A 19,485-nucleotide genomic window follows, 5' to 3' on the forward strand; every position below is an offset into this window, starting at 1 on the left:
CTGGTTCAGGCCAGAAAACCGGTAACTAGAAAAATTTACCATAAAATATGGAAAAAATATATCTGTTGGTGTGAATCCAAAGGATTTCCATGGAATAAGATAAAAATTCCTAAGATTCTCTCCTTTCTTCAAGAAGGTTTGGAGAAAGGATTATCTGCAAGTTCTCTAAAGGGACAGATCTCAGCGTTATCTGACTTACTACACAAGAGACTGGCAGCTGTGCCAGATGTTCAAGCATTTGTTCAGGCTCTCTGGTTAGGATCAAGCCTGTTTACAGACCTTTGACTCCTCCCTGGAGTCTAAATCTAGTTCTTTCAGTTCTTCAAGGGGTTCCGTTTGAACCTTTACATTCCATAGATATTAAGTTACTATCTTGGAAAGTTTTGTTTTTGGTTGCAATTTCTTCTGCTAGAAGAGTTTCAGAGTTATCTGCTCTGCAGTGTTCTCCGCCCTATCTGGTGTTCCATGCAGATAAGGTGGTTTTGCGTACTAAGCCTGGTTTTCTTCCTAAGGTTGTTTCTAACAAAAATATTAACCAGGAGATAGTTGTACCTTCTTTGTGTCCGAATCCAGTTTCAAAGAAGGAACGTTTGTTACACAATTTGGACGTAGTCCGTGCTCTAAAATTCTATTTAGAGGCTACAAAAGATTTCAGACAAACATCTTCCTTGTTTGTTGTTTATTCTGGTAAAAGGAGAGGTCAAAAAAAGCGACTTCTACCTCTCTTTCCTTTTGGCTTAAAAGCATCATCCGATTGGCTTATGAGACTGCCGGACGGCAGCCTCCTGAAAGAATCACAGCTCACTCCACTAGGGCTGTGGCTTCCACATGGGCCTTCAAGAACGAGGCTTCTGTTGACCAGATATGTAGGGCAGCGACTTGGTCTTCACTGCACACTTTTGCCAAATTTGACAAATTTGATACTTTTGCTTCTTCGGAGGCTATTTTTGGGAGAAAGGTTTTGCAAGCTGTGGTGCCTTCCGTTTAGGTAACCTGATTTGCTCCCTCCCTTCATCCGTGTCCTAAAGCTTTGGTATTGGTTCCCACAAGTAAGGATGACGCCGTGGACCGGACACACCAATGTTGGAGAAAACAGAATTTATGCTTACCTGATAAATTACTTTCTCCAACGGTGTGTCCGGTCCACGGCCCGCCCTGGTTTTTTAATCAGGTCTGATGAATTATTTTCTCTAACTACAGTCACCACGGTACCATATGGTTTCTCCTATATATATTTCCTCCTGTCCGTCGGTCGAATGACTGGGGTGGGCGGAGCCTAGGAGGGACTATATGGCCAGCTTTGCTGGGACTCTTTGCCATTTCCTGTTGGGGAGGAGAATATCCCACAAGTAAGGATGACGCCGTGGACCGGACACACCGTTGGAGAAAGTAATTTATCAGGTAAGCATAAATTCTGTTTTCTTTCATGTAATTGGCAAGAGTCCATGAGCTAGTGACGTATGGGATATACAATCCTACCAGGAGGGGCAAAATTTCCCAAACCTCAAAATGCCTATAAATACACCCCTCACCACACCCACAATTCAGTTTTTACAAACTTTGCCTCCTATGGAGGTGGTGAAGTAAGTTTGTGCTAAGATTTCTACGTTATGCGCTTCTCAGCATTTTGAAGCCCGATTCCTCTCAGAGTACAGTGAATGTCAGAGGGATGTGAAGGGAGTATCGCCTATTAAATGCAATGGTTTTCCTCATAGGGGATCTATTTCATAGGTTCTCTGTTATCGGTCGTAGAGATTCATCTCCTACCTCCCTTTTCAGATCGACGATATACCCTCATATTCCATTACCTCTACTGATAACAGTTTCAGTACTGGTTTGGCTATCTGCTATATGTGGATGGGTGTCTTTTGGTAAGTATGTTTTCATTACTTAAGACACTCTCAGCTATGGTTTGGCACTTTATGTATTTATATAAAGTTCTAAATATGTGTATTGTACTTATATTTGCCATAATTCAGGTTTTCAGTATATTTCCTTTTGCAGACTGTTAGTTTCATATCTGGGAAATGCTTTTTTATGAAAAATGTATTTCTTACCTGGGGTATAGTCTCTTTTTCAACTGTCTTTTAAATTTTACATTTGCTGGCAGAATTAGGCTCGCGAGGGCCCAAAATGCCAAAGTTTATTGCGTCATTCTTGGCGCAAGATTTTTTTGGCGCAAAGTTATGTTCGTTGACACAAATTTGTCATTTCCGGCGTCTTAGTTGACGCCGGGCCCTTCACAAGGTTGCGTCATCTATGACACAATTGTGTCATTTCCGGACGTTTTTGGCGCCAAAAAATATTTTTCTGTATGTTGTGCGTCATACTTGGCGCCAAATATTTTCATTATTTAAGACCCCATTCCTATTTGCCTCTTGCCTCTTTTCTATGTCAGAGGGCTATGCTGTTTGCATTTTTTCCCATTCCTGAAACTGCCATATAAGGAAATTGATAATTTTGCTTTATATGTTGTTTTTTTCTCTTACATTTGCAAGATGTCTCAATCTGATCCTGTCTCAGAAATCACTGTTGGAACTCTGCTGCCTGATAACAGTTCTACCAAAGCTAAGTGCATTTGTTGTAAACTGTGGAGGTTATACCTCCAGCTGTGGTTTGTAATAGTTGTCAACTTTTACATGCAGAGAATGTATCCATCAGTAGTAGTTCATTATCTGTTGCTGTTCCCTCAACATCTAATGCACAAGATATACCTGTAAATTGAAAATAATTTATTACTGATTCTATTCAGAAGGCTTTGTCGATTTGTCGGTTGATGAAATTTAAAATGACCGGCAACATACTGAGTTATCCTTCTCTGATGAGGATCTATCTGATTCAGAAGATCCTGCCTCAGATATTGACACTGATAAATCCTCTTGTTTATTTAAAATGGAGTATATTTGTTCTTTGTTAAAAGAAGTGTTGATTACATTAGATATGAAGGAAACTAGTCCTCTTGATTTTTAAACTAGTAAACGTTTAAATTCTGTTTATAAACCTTCTGTGGTTATTCCAGAGGTTTTTCCAGTTCCTGATGCTATTTCTGATTTAATTTATAAAGAATGGAATAGGCCTGGTACTTCTTTTATTCCTTCTTCAAGGTTTAAAAAATTGTATCCTTTGCCAGCAGTTAGATTGGAGTTTTGGGAAAAGATCATCAAAGTTGATGGGGCTATCTCTACTCTTGCTAAACGTACTACTATTCCTATGGAAGATAGTACTTCTTTTAAAGATCCTTTAGATAGGAAACTTGAATCTTATCTAATGAAAGCTTATTTATATTCAGGTCATCTTCTTAGGCCTGCCATTTCTTTGGCTGATGTTGCAGCTGCTTCAACTTTTTGTTTGGAAACTTTAGCGCAACAAGTATCGGATCATGATTTGTCTAGCATTGTTAAGTTGATTCAACATGCTAATACTTTCATTTGTGATGCCATTTTTGATATTATCAAAATTGATGTTAAATCTATGTCTTTAGCTATTTTAGCTAGAAGAGCTTTGTGGCTCAAATCTTGGAATGCTGATATGACTTCTAAGTCCAGATTGCTGTCTCTTTCTTTCCAAGGTAATACATTATTTGGTTCTCAGTTGGATTCAATAATTTCAACTGTCACTGGGGGGGGGGGGGGGGGGAGGGAGTTTTTTTGCCTTAGGATAAAAGACCTAAGGGTAAATCTAAAGCTTCTAACCGTTTTCGTTCCTTTTGACAAAATAAGGAACAGAAACCTAATCCTTCCCCCAAGGAATCTGTTTCCAATTGGAAGCCTTCTTCAAATTGGAATAAATCCAAGCCATTTAAGAGATCAAAGCCAGCCGCCAAGTCCGCATGAAGGTGCGGCCCTCATTCCAGCTCAGCTTGTAGGGGGCAATTCGGTCCAAAATCAATAGATTCAGAGTATTGTCTCTCAGGGGTACAGAATAGTATTCAGAGTAAGACCGCCTGTGAGAATATTTTTTCTCTCACACATTCCAGCAAACCCAGTAAAGGCTCAGGCTTTCCTGAAGTGTGTTTCAGACCTGGAGTTATCAGGGGTAATCATGCCAGTTCCGTTTTAGGAACAGGGTCTGGGGTTTTATTCAAATCTATTCATTGTCCCAAAGAAAGAAAATTCATTCAGACCAGTTTTGGATCTAAAGATTTTGAATCAATATGTGAGAGTACCAACTTTCAAAATGGTGACTATAAGGACTATTCTGCCTTTTGTTCAGCAAGGACATTATATGTCCACAATAGACTTACAGGATGCATATCTTCATATTCTGATTCATCCGGATCACTATCAGTTCCTGAGATTCTATTTTCTAGACAAGCATTACCAATTTGTTGCTCTTCCTTTTGGCCTAGCGACAAGAATCTTTTCAAAGGTTCTCGTGCCTTACTCTCTGTAATCAGAGAGCGGGGTATTGCGGTGTTTCCTTATTTGGACGATATCTTGGTACTCGCTCAGTCTTTATGTTCTGCAGAATCTCACACGAATCAACTAGTGTTGTTTCTTCGAAGACATGGTTGGAGGATCAATTTACCAAAAAGTTCTTTGATTCCTCAGACAAAGGTAACCTGTTTAGGTTTCCAGATAGATTCAGTGTCCATGACTCTCTAACAGACAAGAAATGTTTGAAATTGGTTGCAGCCTGTCGGAACCTTCAGTCTCAGTCATTCCCTTCAGTAGCTATGTGCATGGAAGTTTTAGGTCTCATGACTGCAGCATCAGACGTGATCCCCTTTGCTCGTTTTCATATGAGACCTCTCCAGCTTTGTATGCTGAACCAATAGTGCAGGGATTATACAAGGATATCACAAATAATATCCTTAAATCCCAATGTTCGACTTTTCTCTGACTTGGTGGTTAGATCACCATTGTATAATTCGAGGAATGAAGCTTCATTTGATCAGATTTGCAAAGCTGCTACTTGGTCTTCTTTGCATACATTTACTAAATTCTACCATTTTGATGTATTTGCTTCTTCGGAAGCAGTTTTTGGTAGAAAAGTTCTTCAGGCAGCTGTTTCAGTTTGATTTTTCTGCTTTTGATTTAATTTTTTTCCTCACATTTATAAGAATTAATTTATATTTGGGTTGTGGATTAATTTTTTCAGCGGAAAATGGCTGTTTTTATTTTTATCCCTCCCTCTCTAGTGACTCTTGCGTGGAGTTCCACATCTTGGGTATTGCTATCCCATACGTCACTAGCTAATGGACTCTTGCCAATTACATGAAAGAAAACATAATTTATGCAAGAACTTACCAGATAAATTCATTTCTTTCATATTGGCAAGAGTCCATGAGGCCCACCCCCTTTTTTATGGTGGTTATACTTTTTTTGTATAAAGCACAATTATTTCTAAATTCCTTTGTTGATGCTTTTTACTCCTTTCTTTATCACCCCACTTCTTGGCTATTCGTTAAACTGAATTGTGGGTGTGGTGAGGAGTGCATTTATAGGCATTTTGAGGTTTGGGAAACTTTGCCCCTCCTGGTAGGATTGTATATCCCATACGTCACGAGCTCATGGACTCTTGCCAATATGAAAGAAATGAATGTATCAGGTAAGTCCTTACATAAATTATGTTTATATATATATATATATATATATATATATATATATATATTTCTCTTGTTAAGTGTGTTCAGTCCACGGGTCATCCATTACTTATGGGATATATTCTCCTTCCCAACAGGAAGTTGCAAGAGGATCACCCAAGCAGAGTTGCTATATAGCTCCTCCCCTCACATGTCATATCCAGTCATTCTCTTGCAAGTCTCAACAAAGAAGGAGGTCGCGAGAGGAGATAGGAGTTTTTTACCAAATTATTCTTCAATCAAAAGTTTATTATTTTAAAATGGCACCGGAGTGTGCTTTTTTTTCTCTCAGGCAGTATTTAGAAGAAGAATCTGCCTGCGTTTTCTATGATCTTAGCAGACGTAACTAAGATCCACTGGCTGTTCTCGCACATTCTGAGGAGTGGGGTAACTTCAGAAAAGGGAATAGCATGCGGGGTCCCCCGCAAATGAGGTATGTGCAGTAATATTTTCTAGGAATGGAATTGACTAAGAAAACACTGCTGTTACCCATATGATGTAAGTACAGCCTTTAATGCAGTAGTAGCGACTGGTATCAGGCTGATAAATGTATGCGCAGTTGAGTTATTTTCTAGGGACTAGAATTTGACTGAGAAAATACTGTTAATACTGAAATAAATGTATGAGCCTTAACTGCAGTAGAAGCGACTGGTAGCAGGCTTAGTGATAACTTTGCATAACAATGGAAAGTTGTTTTTAAAACGTTTACTGGCATGTTATTCGTTTTGTGAGGTACTTTGGTGATAAATCTTTTTGGGCATGATTTTTTTCCATATGGCTAACGTATATTTCTGCATAGAAACCGTTGTAACAGGTCTCCCACTGTTGTAATATAGAGTAGGAGGGGCCTTTTTTAGCGCCTTGTTGCGCAGTTAAAATTCTAGCACAGTCTTCCTGCTTCTTCCTCCTTGATCCAGAACGTCTCCAGAGAGCTCAGGGGTCTTCAAAATTCACTTTTGAGGGAGGTAATCAGTCACAGCAGACCTGTGACAGTGTGTTTGACTGTGATAAAAGCGTTAAATCATAAATTGATGATCCGTTTTTGGGTATTGAGGGGTTAATCATCCGTTTGCTTGTGGGTGCAATCCTCTGCTAAATTCATACATTTACTGTTAAAATTGTTGGCTATAACTGAATTAGTTCATTGTTATTTCAACTGTGACAGTTTTTTGTGTTTTGAAAAGCGCTGCAGCGTTTTTTCTATTGCTTGTAAATTTATTGAAAGATTTTTTCCAAGCTTGCTAGCCTTCATTGCTAGTCTGTTTAAACATGTCTGATACAGATGAATCTACTTGTTCATTATGTTTAAAAGCCAATGTGGAGCCCAATAGAAATATGTGTACCAATTGTATTGATGTTACTTTAAATAAAAGTCAGTCTTTACTGGTAAAGAAATTATCACCAGACAACGAGGGGGAAGTTATGCCGACTAACTCTCCTCACGTGTCAGTACCTTCGCCTCCCGCTCAGGAGGCGTGAGATTGTGGCGCCAAGTACATCAAGGCCCTTACAAATCACTTTGCATGATATGGCTAATGTTATGAAAGAAGTATTATCTAATTTGCCTGAGTTAAGAGGCAAGCGCGATAGCTCTGGGTTTAGGACAGAGCGCGCCGATGACACGAGAGCCATGTCCGATACTGTGTCACAATTTGCAGAACATGAGGACGGAGAGCTTCATTCTGTGGGTGACGGATCTGATCCGGGGAGACCAGATTCAGAAATTTCAAATTTTAAATTTAAGCTTGAGAACCTCCGTGTATTGCTAGGGGAGGTGTTAGCGGCTCTGAATGATTGCGACACGGTTGCAATCCCAGAGAAATTATGTAGGCTGGATTAATACTATGCGGTATCGGTGTGTACTGACGTTTTTCCTATACCTAAAAGGCTTACAGAGATTATTAGCAAGGAGTGGGATAGACCCGGTGTGCCCTTTTCCCCTCCTCCAATATTTAGAAAAATGTTCCCAATAGACGCCACCACACGAGACTTATGGCAGACGGTCCCTAAGGTGGAGGGAGCAGTTTCTACTTTAGCCAAGCGTACCACAATCCCGGTGGAGGATAGTTGTGCTTTCTCAGATCCAATGGATAAAAAATTAGAAGGTTACCTTAAGAAAATGTTTGTTCAACAAGGTTTTATATTACAGCCCCTTGCATGCATTGCGCCCGTCACTGCTGCAGCGGCATTCTGGTTTGAGTCTCTGGAAGAGGTTATTCGCACAGCACTATTGGATGAGATTATGAACAAGCTTAAAGCCCTTAAGCTAGCTAATGCATTTGTTTCGGATGCCGTTGTGCATTTAACCAAACTAACGGCTAAGAACTCCGGATTCGCTATCCAGGCGCGCAGAGCGCTATGGCTTAAATCCTGGTCAGGAGATGTAACTTCTAAATCTAAATTGCTTAATATTCCTTTCAAAGGGCAAACCTTATTCGGGCCCGGCTTGAAAGAAATTATTGCTGACATTACTGGAGGTAAGGGTCACACCCTTCCTCAGGACAGGGCCAAATCAAAGGCCAAACAGTCTAATTTTCGTGCCTTTTATAATTTCAAGGCAGGAGCAGCATCAACTTCCTCCGCTCCAAAACAGGAAGGGACTGCTACTCGTTACAGACAGGGTTGGAAAGGCAACCAGTCCTGGAACAAGGGCAAGCAGGCAAGAAAACCTACTTCTGCCCCTAAGACAGCATGAAGAGAGGGCCCCCTATCCGGAAACGGATCTAGTGGGGGGCAGACTTTCTCTCTTCGCCCAGGCCTGGGCAAGAGATGTCCAGGATCCCTGGGCGTTGGAGATCATATCTCAGGGATACCTTCTGGACTTCAAAACTTCTCCTCCACAAGGGAGATTTCATCTGTCAAGGTTATCAACAAACCTAATAAAGAAAGAGGCATGTCTACGATGTGTAAAAGACCTCTTAGTAATGGGAGTGATCCACCCGGTTCCGTGGACGGAACAAGGGCAAGGTTTTTACTCAAATCTGTTTGTGGTTCCCAAAAAAGAGGGAACCTTCAGGCCAATCTTGGACCTGAAGATCTTAAACAAATTCCTAAGGATTCCATCGTTCAAAATGGAAACTATTCGAACCATCCTACCCATGATCCAAGAGGGTCAGTATATGACCACAGTGGACTTAAAGGATGCCTACCTTCACATACCGATTCACAAAGATCATTATCGGTACCTAAGGTTTTCCTTTCTAGACAGGCATTACCAGTTTGTAGCTCTTCCCTTCGGGTTGGCTACGGCCCCGAGAATTTTTACAAAGGTTCTGGGCTCGCTTCTGGCGGTACTAAGACCGCGAGGCATAGCGGTGGCTCCGTACCTAGACGACATTCTGATACAAGCGTCAAGTTTTCAAAATGCAAAGTCTCATACAGAGATAGTTCTAGCATTTCTGAGGTCGCATGGGTGGAAAGTGAACATGGAAAAGAGTTCTCTGTTCCCACTCACAAGGGTTCCCTTTCTAGGGACCCTTATAGATTCTGTAGAGATGACGATTTACCTGACGGAGTCCAGGTTATCAAAAATCCTAAATGCTTGCCGTGTCCTTCATTCCATTCCAAGCCCATCAGTAGCTCAGTGCATGGAAGTAATCGGCTTAATGGTCGCGGCAATGGACATAGTGCCATTTGCGCGCCTACATCTAAGACCGCTGCAACTATGCATGCTAAGTCAGTGGAATGGGGATTACTCAGATCTGTCCCCTTTACTGAATCTGGACCAGGAGGCCAGAGATTCTCTTCTCTGGTGGTTGTCGCGGGTTCATCTGTCCAAAGGGATGACTTTTCGCAGACCAGATTGGACGATTGTAACAACAGATGCCAGCCTACTAGGCTGGGGTGCAGTCTGGAACTCCCTGAAGGCTCAGAGATTGTGGACTCAGGAGGAGAAACTCCTCCCAATAAACATTCTGGAATTAAGAACAATATTCAATGCTCTTCTAGCTTGGCCTCAGTTAGCAACACTGAGGTTCATCAGATTTCAGTCGGACAACATCACGACTGTGGCTTACATCAATCATCAAGGGGGAAACAGGAGTTCCCTAGCGATGTTGGAAGTCTCGAAGATAATTCACTGGGCAGAGTCTCACTCTTGTCATCTGTCAGCGATCTACATCCCAGGAGTGGAGAACTGGGAGGCGGATTTTCTAAGTCGCCAGACCTTTCATCAGGGGGAGTGGGAACTTCACCCGGAGGTGTTTGCTCAACTGATTCTTCGTTGGGGCGAACCGGAGCTGGATCTCATGGCATCTCGCCAGAACGCCAAGCTTCCTTGTTACGAATCCAGGTCCAGGGACCTGGGAGCGGTGCTGGTAGATGCATTAGCAGCCCCTTGGGTTTTCAACATGGCTTATGTGTTTCCACCATTTCCGTTGCTACCTCGACTGATTGCCAGGATCAAACAGGAGAGAGCATCGGTGATTCTGATAGCGCCTGCGTGGCCACGCAGGACCTGGTATGCAGACCTATTGGACATGTCGTCCTGTCCACCATGGTCTCTGCCTCTGAGGCAGGACCTTCTAATGCAGGGTCCTTTCAACCATCCAAGCCTAATTTCTCTGAGGCTGACTGCATGGAGATTGAACGCTTGATTCTCTCAAAGCGTGGTTTTTTGGAGTCGGTTATTGATACGTTAATACAGGCTCGGAAACCTGTTACCAGAAAAATTTACCATAAGATATGGTGTAAATATTTATATTGGTGTGAATCTAAGAGTTACTCATGGAGTAAGGTTAGGATTCCTAGGATATTGGCTTTTCTACAAGAAGGTTTAGAAAAGGGTTTATCCGCTAGTTCGTTAAAGGGACAGATTTCTGCTCTGTCTATTCTTTTACACAAACGTCTGGCAGAGAATCCAGACGTCCAGGCTTTTTGTCAGGCTTTGGCTAGGATTAAGCCTGTGTTTAAAACTGTTGCTCCTCCGTGGAGCTTAAACTTGGTTCTTAAAGTTCTTCAGGGTGTTCCGTTTGAACCCCTTCATTCCATTGATATTAAGCTTTTATCTTGGAAAGTTCTGTTTTTGATGGCTATTTCCTCGGCTCGAAGAGTCTCTGAGTTATCTGCCTTACATTGCGATTCTCCTTATCTGATTTTTCATTCAGACAAGGTAGTTCTGCGTACTAAACCTGGGTTTTTACCTAAGGTTGTTTCTAACAGGAATATCAATCAAGAGATTGTTGTTCCTTCGTTATGTCCTAATCCTTCTTCAAAGAAGGAACGTCTTTTGCATAATCTGGACGTAGTCCGTGCCCTAAAGTTCTACTTACAGGCAACTAAAGATTTTCGGCAAACTTCTTCTCTGTTTGTCGTTTATTCTGGTAAGAGGAGAGATCAAAAGGCTTCGGCCACCTCTCTCTCTTTTTGGCTTCGTAGCATAATACGTTTAGACTATGAGACTGCTGGACAGCAGCCTCCTGAAAGAATTACAGCTCATTCCACTAGTGCTGTGGCTTCCACCTGGGCCTTTAAGAATGAGGCCTCTGTTGAACAGATTTGCAAGGCTGCAACTTGGTCTTCACTTCATACCTTTTCAAAATTTTACAAATTTGACACTTTTGCTTCTTCGGAGGCTGTTTTTGGGAGAAAGGTTCTACAGGCAGTGGTTCCTTCTGTTTAATGTTCCTGCCTTGTCCCTCCCATCATCCGTGTACTTTAGCTTTGGTATTGGTATCCCATAAGTAATGGATGACCCGTGGACTGAACACACTTAACAAGAGAAAACATAATTTATGCTTACCTGATAAATTTATTTCTCTTGTAGTGTGTTCAGTCCACGGCCCGCCCTGTCTTTTTTTGAGGCAGTTCTAAATTTTAATTAACTCCAGTCACCACTGCACCCTATGGTTTTTCCTTTCTCGTCTTGTTTCGGTCGAATGACTGGATATGACATGTGAGGGGAGGAGCTATATAGCAGCTCTGCTTGGGTGATCCTCTAGCAACTTCCTGTTGGGAAGGAGAATATATCCCATAAGTAATGGATGACCCGTGGACTGAACACACTACAAGAGAAATCAGGTAAGCATAAATTATGGGTTTTTTTATTATTTTTTTTTAAAGTTTTTTTATTGAATAAGAAAAAGAAATACATTTTTTTTTATTGAAGAATTTGCATATAACAAAAAGTAAAAAATATGTGGTACATGTTCTCAAGAAAAATACAAATATGGGTCTATGCAGGCATATAAAACATGTTGATGTTTGCACTTTTCAATTATAATTTCTAATTAGGTACTATTTGAATCCCAATTAGTATTTACTTGGGCCACTCTTGGGAAAGAAATACATTTTTAAACAATTGGTACAATGTATCAGAGCGGCATATCTTGTAAAGATCTTGTTAAAGATCTTCATTTTATTATGCAGAAACTAATATAAAGTTGACTGTTTCTATTATTGTTAACTGGGCTTTAAAGTACATGTCTAATTCTAATTGCAGTTGGCTTTAAGGGCTACACCAACATATGAAGGATTTATGAACGCTCTTGCTATTCAAGATGGTGATGAGAAGAAAGAATCTTTTGTTTGTGCCATGCAGAGGGACCTTAATATTTATCTGCCAGCCATGGAAAAGCAGCTAAATATACTGGATATATTGTATGAAGAACATGGTCTGGAATCTGATGAAGTTGTATGACAGGCATATGACATTTTATGAATCCAGGGATTTCTGATGTAATTTAACACTCAGCTTCTCTCTGTAGACCAATGAAGACTGGTATAATTGAAATACCAGAGCAGGAATTTCTGGTGCTATCCCTATGCAGAGGTCCTTAAAATACAGAGCTGTCGTCACCAAGTAGCCACTGTTTTTATAATTGCAATCTGCAGTCATGAATTTTTAGTGAAGGTGCAGTGGATGCTGTAAACTCTGCAATACTGAGAGTACTTAGAGAACATTTTTACTCTGGCATTGAATGGAATAATACTTGACCATACATGTCCTACACCATAATATGTGATGTTTGTGTTGGAGATCAGCCTGCATATGTTCATATCCAAAGTATCACAACTGATGTTCTCCCTTCCATTATAATAGAGCTGTTTCATTTTATGTTTGTTTTTTTAGCAAATGTGATTTAATTCAGAGATGATAGTACATACTTTTTTTGTTTAGTGAAATACATTTTCAGTATGACACATATTGCAATTCTTAGGTCTTGCTAACTGCTTATGTCACACAGGGCACTGCATGTGCATATGGTTTTATATTTGTGTTAATGTTGCATTTTATCTTTAGTGCTTTTTCTTATACTTATGCTAACATAGTTGGTGAAATAATAGGAAAATATACACAAAAAATGTGTCCACAAATTATTGTTATTTTATCTGGTATGTCTATTGCTCCAAAGGACTATTCTCCATATTGTAATTTCATACGAGCTCTCACAATGTTTCTGAACTTGATTATGATACTTTTATTTTGCAGATGCAGTTATGTAAATTGAACATTCATTGATTTTATTGATTCTGTTTTCTAATATATGGTATGTAACATGAATAGATACTTATGCAATTGTATGTGAAATTTCCAGCTGTGATGCCATTTAACAGGTAACTTACACATGAAGTGTGTTTGTGTGTGTATTATGATTGTGGGCATGCACAGCACAGAGTGGAAAGAGGAAGCCTGTAGTTTGATATTTGAAATAGATTGTAAGAAAGCCATTAACTCAGCCCCCATAAAAATGATGGGGCACAAGACCCTTTGTTGCTGAGGGGTCACTTGAAACAGTTTATCCTCAGTATACATCTATACATCCATGAGGCTACTTACTGAGGAGATAATCTCTTTCAAATGTGGGGTCATTTGACCATCTAGATTGTAAGGGGTCAATGTAAAAAGTCACATTTCTAACATATGTTGAAACTGTATTTCAGCAAACGGAGACTCATGTGACATGAGGTTTAACATGACTCTTTAGGTATTATATGGTTGGTGGATGCTGCTGTATATTTAGCACAATAGACACTAATTCCGAGAAATAAAATAGATTGGTCAAGATAATTGCTTCATCCTCTCTACCAAAGCCAAATCTATGCACAGCTGAGATTTCACATTATTAGGAATAGCATCTCTTTTCTTCAAATGATAGGTCACATGACCATCTAGATACCATGTGGCTGATTAATAAATTCCAATTACTAAGATCTCTAGATATATGTTTTAGAGATAAATAATGAGATGGGTGTTAAAACCATCAGCATAGATTGCATTCATTTTCCTACATTGGTATTGATATGCTTGGGACATTTGCTCTCTACCCTTTGTAATTTTGTGTGTAAGTCTTAATTTTGTTTCCTGTAGGATGGATCAAAATGCATTTGGTCTTTTTTGTACACTTTAACATTATATCCAAGTTATGTGTTGACCAAAATAATGTCACTTCAATGATTTGTTATTTTTTACGGGTATTTTAAACTTATAATTTAAGCATTGTTTTAAAAGTACATTTTACTTCCGCAACCAGTAAACTTATTGGTGTTGCAATTGTATGCTATTGGCACATAAATCTATTCATGAGAATGGGTCTGTCATAGCACAGTTGTTGGATTAGGAAAAGTCAATGAAGGTAAATAAAATAATTTCCATGAAATGCACGTGTACAGAATACTTACTGTGCTTTATAACCAGTCATGTCTGCAAAAATAAGTGTAGTGTTTTTCACAAAATGTGCAAAACTCAATGATATCTGAAAACATTGTAATGGTCATCAGTGAACATATATTAGTAGCTTATTTACAGAACACTGACACTTATCTGCTAGATACTAAAGTTCATATCCTTGCCTAGTTTTTTTATTGCCAACTGCTCCTTAATAGGATGAGACCCACTTTTTTTTATTTCATATTACAAACTGTTTAAATATTAAAAGAATAAAACAAAAAACAAAAAAAGACTATAGCTAACGGGATTATATTTCTTTTTAAACATTGCACATTGTCTTTTTTTTTTTTAATTTAAACAGAATAAATGATTATGAATGGGTAACTACAGGGCACATTTTCTGTTTCAATATTGCAAACCCTCTCCTTGTTTTGTTTTTTTTTTCTCCTCTCATTTTAATAACCCTGAACTGGCGATATATATATATATATTATTGCAACAAACAATGGATTGTAATACAAATACACAATACAGAACATTATTTACCTATATGTTTGCACTGTGGGAAATTCACAATACAGGTGAAACTCGAAAAATTTGAATATTGTGCAAAAGTTCATTTATTTCACTAATGCAACTTAAAAGGTGAAACTAATATATGAGATAGACTCATTACATGCAAAGCAAGATAGTTCAAGTTGTGATTTGTCATAATTGTGATGATTATAGCTTACAGCTCATGAAAACCCCAAATCCACAATCTCAGAAAATTAGAATATTGTGAAAAGGTGCAATATTCTAGGCTAAAGTGTCCCACTCTAATCAGCTAATTAAACCATAACACCTGCAAAGGGTTCCTGAGCCTTTAAATGGTCTCTGTCTGGTTCTGTAGGAATCACAATCATGGGAAAGACTGCTGACCTGACAGTTGTGCAGAAAACCATCATTGACACCCTCCATAAGGAGGGAAAGCCTCAAAAGGTAATTGCAAAAGAAGTTGGATGTTCCCAAAGTGCTGTATCAAAGCACATTAATATAAAGTTATGTGGAAGGGAAAAGTGTGGAAGAAAAATGTGCACATGCAGCGGGGATGACCGCAGCCTGGAGAGGATTTTCAGGAAAAGGCCATTCAAAAGTGTTGGGGACTTTCACAAGGAGTGAACTGAGGCTGGAGTCAGTGCATCAAGAGCCACCACACACAGACGGATCCTGGACATGGCCTTCAAATGTCGTATTCCTCTTGTCAAGCCACTCCTGAACAACAAACAACGTCAGAAGCGTTTTACCTGGGCTAAAGAAAAACAGACCTGGTCTGTTGCTCAGTGGTCCAAAGTCCTCTTTTCTGATGAGAGCAAATTTTGCATCTCATTTGGAAACCAAGGGGCCAGAGTATGGAGGAAGAATGGAGAGGCACACACTGCAAGATGCTTGAAGTCCAGTGTGAAGTTTCCACAGTCTGTGTTGATTTGGGGAGCCATGTCATCTGCTGGTGTTGGTCCACTGTGCTTCATTAAGTCCAGGGTCAATGCAGCCGTCTACCAGGAGATTTTGGAGCACTTCATGCTTCCTTTCGCAGACGAGCTCTATGGGGATGCTGACTTCATTTTCCAGAAGGACTTGGCACCTGCCCACGCTGCCAAAAGCACTAAACCTGGTTAAATGACCGTGGGATTACTGTGCTTGATTGGCCAGCAAACTCACCTGACCTGAACCCCATATAGAATCTATGGGGCATTGTCAAGAGAAAGATGAGAGACATGAGACCGAACAATGCAGAAGAGCTGAAGGCCGCTATTGAAGCATCCTAGTCTTCCATAACACCTCAGCAGTGCCACAGGCTGATAGCTTCCATGCCATGCCACATTGAGACAGTAATTGCTGCAAAAGGGGCACAAACCAAGTACTGAGTACATACAGTATGCATGCTTATACTTTTCAGAAGTCCGATATTGTTCTATGTAGAATCCTTGTTTTATTGATTGCATGTAATATTCTAATTTTCTGAGATTGTGGATTTGGGGTTTTCATGAGCTGTAAGCCATAATCATCACAATTATGACAAATCACGGCTTGAACTATCTTTCTTTGCATGTAAGGAGTCTATCTCATATATTAGTTTCACCTTTTAAGTTGCATTAGTGAAATAAATGAACTTTTGCACGATATTCTAATTTTTCGAGTTTCACCTGTATATGCCAGTGATATGGTGTGTGTATGTATGTACAAATTATTGTGCGATTGTGTACATGTAAATCTGTATATGTATTATGTGTTTTCTGTTTGTGTATAAGTGTGTGTATGAATATTTTCATGTTTATAACTGTATTTATGTGTATCTGTATGTTCTTAAGGGCATATATGTATGTGTGTGCATGCATCTGAATGTGTATAAGTGTATTTGCGTGCATGGGAATTTGTATGTCTATCTGTATGTGATGTATGCTGGCAAGTTCCTCTAAGGGTGCTGTTCACTATGCTGTTCATTTTATACAGTTTGTCCTCATCAAGCTTCTGTTGTTACTGTGCAGTGATTACTGGGTACAGACAGTAAGTGCAGACGTGAGTTAGTGCTTAAGAGAAACTAAAGATGCTGTCCATTACCATCTCAGTCTTGTTACAGTAATTGCTCACTAGTAAAAAAGACTGCCTACTTGTGTTTCTCTGTAGCTGCTGACACAACAAAGGCAACAAGTATTATTTATTTCATTTGTTTCTTCTCCTCCTGTATCTTTAGATCATTTTGCATCATGGCACAAATTGCGATGCACATTTCTGCCCAAATTAAGACTCGTGGCCTGCTTGGGTTGACTACAATTTTTAGAATCAAATAGCATTGCTTGTAATAAAAATGGCTGTTTCTTTCATGTAATTAGCAAGAGTCCATGAGCTAGTGACGTATGGGATATACATTCCTACCAGGAGGGGCAAAGTTTCCCAAACCTCAAAATGCCTATAAATACACCCCTCACCACACCCACAATTCAGTTTTACAAACTTTGCCTCCGATGGAGGTGGTGAAGTAAGTTTGTGCTAGATTCTACGTTGATATGCGCTCCGCAGCAAGTTGGAGCCCGGTTTTCCTCTCAGCGTGCAGTGAATGTCAGAGGGATGTGAGGAGAGTATTGCCTATTTGAATGCAGTGATCTCCTTCTACGGGGTCTATTTCATAGGTTCTCTGTTATCGGTCGTAGAGATTCATCTCTTACCTCCCTTTTCAGATCGACGATATACTCTTATATATACCATTACCTCTACTGATTCTCGTTTCAGTACTGGTTTGGCTTTCTACAAACATGTAGATGAGTGTCCTGGGGTAAGTAAATCTTATTTTCTGTGACACTCTAAGCTATGGTTGGGCACTTTGTTTATAAAGTTCTAAATATATGTATTCAAACATTTATTTGCCTTGACTCAGAATGTTCAACTTTCCTTATTTTTCAGACAGTCAGTTTCATATTTGGGATAATGCATTTGATTTAATCATTTTTTCTTACCTTTAAAAAAATTTGACTCTTTTTCCCTGTGGGCTGTTAGGCTCGCGGGGGCTGAAAATGCTTCATTTTATTGCGTCATTCTTGGCGCGGACTTTTTTGGCGCAAAAATTCTTTTCCGTTTCCGGAAGTTGCGTCATTTTTTGACGTTATTTTGCGCCAAAAATGTCGGCGTTCCGGATGTGGCGTCTTTTTTGGCGCCAAAAACATTTAGGCGCCAAATAATGTGGGCGTCTTATTTGGCGCTAAAAAATATGGGCGTCGCTTTTGTCTCCACATTATTTAAGTCTCATTTTTCATTGCTTCTGGTTGCTAGAAGCTTGTTCTTTGGCATTTTTTCCCATTCCTGAAACTGTCATTTAAGGAATTTGATCAATTTTGCTTTATATGTTGTTTTTTCTCTTACATATTGCAAGATGTCTCACGTTGCATCTGAGTCAGAAGATACTACAGGAAAATCGCTGTCTAGTGCTGGATCTACCAAAGCTAAGTGTATCTGCTGTAAACTTTTGGTAGCTATTCCTCCAGCTGTTGTTTGTATTGATTGTCATGACAAACTTGTTAATGCAGATAATATTTCCTTTAGTAAAGTACCATTGCCTGTTGCAGTTCCTTCAACATCTAAGGTGCAGAATGTTCCTGATAACATAAGAGATTTTGTTTCTGAATCCATAAAGAAGGCTATGTCTGTTATTTCTCCTTCTAGTAAACGTAAAAAATCTTTTAAAACTTCTCTCCCTACAGATGAATTTTTAAATGAACATCATCATTCTGATTCTGATGACTCTTCTGGTTCAGAGGATTCTGTCTCAGAGGTTGATGCTGATAAATCTTCATATTTATTTAAAATGGAATTTATTCGTTCTTTACTTAAAGAAGTTCTAATTGCTTTAGAAATAGAGGATTCTGGTCCTCTTGATACTAATTCTAAACGTTTGGATAAGGTATTTAAATCTCCTGTGGTTATTCCAGAAGTTTTTCCTGTTCCTAATGCTATTTCTGCAGTAATTTCCAATGAATGGGATAAATTGGGTAATTCATTTACTCCTTCTAAACGTTTTAAGCAATTATATCCTGTGCCGTCTGACAGATTAGAATTTTGGGACAAAATCCCTAAAGTTGATGGGGCTATTTCTACCCTTGCTAAACGTACTACTATTCCTACGTCAGATGGTACTTCGTTTAAGGATCCTTTAGATAGAAAAATTGAATCCTTTCTAAGAAAAGCTTATCTGTGTTCAGGTAATCTTCTTAGACCTGCTATATCTTTGGCTGATGTTGCTGCAGCTTCAACTTTTTGGTTGGAAACTTTAGCGCAACAAGTAACAGATCATGATTCTCATAATATTATTATTCTTCTTCAACATGCTAATAATTTTATCTGTGATGCCATTTTTGATATTATCAGAGTTGATGTCAGGTTTATGTCTCTAGCTATTTTAGCTAGAAGAGCTTTATGGCTTAAAACTTGGAATGCTGATATGGCTTCTAAATCAACTCTACTTTCCATTTCTTTCCAGGGTAACAAATTATTTGGTTCTCAGTTGGATTCTATTATTTCAACTGTTACTGGTGGGAAAGGAACTTTTTTACCACAGGATAAAAAATCTAAGGGTAAAAACAGAGCTAATAATCGTTTTCGTTCCTTTCGTTTCAACAAAGAACAAAAGTCTGATCCTTCATCCTCAGGAGCAGTTTCAGTTTGGAAACCATCTCCAATCTGGAATAAATCCAAGCCAGCCAGAAAGGCAAAGCCTGCTTCTAAGTCCACATGAAGGTGCGGCCCTCATTCCAGCTCAGCT

General features: G+C 39.4%; 1 protein-coding gene across 1 annotated transcript in view; it reads left to right on the forward strand.

Moving 5' to 3' along the window:
- PLEKHA8 (pleckstrin homology domain containing A8) overlaps window positions 1-14,489 on the forward strand; it is a 237,270-nt gene extending 222,781 nt beyond the window's left edge. Inside the window, exon 14 of the mRNA XM_053714195.1 lies at window positions 12,024-14,489. Coding sequence (XP_053570170.1) covers window positions 12,024-12,221 — 198 coding nt within the window. The 3' untranslated portion in view covers window positions 12,222-14,489. The remainder of the gene's footprint in view (window positions 1-12,023) is intronic.
- Window positions 14,490-19,485: the final 4,996 nt, after the last annotated feature.

Source organism: Bombina bombina, chromosome 5, assembly GCF_027579735.1.
Source record: "Bombina bombina isolate aBomBom1 chromosome 5, aBomBom1.pri, whole genome shotgun sequence".
Taxonomy (NCBI): Eukaryota; Metazoa; Chordata; class Amphibia; order Anura; family Bombinatoridae; genus Bombina; species Bombina bombina.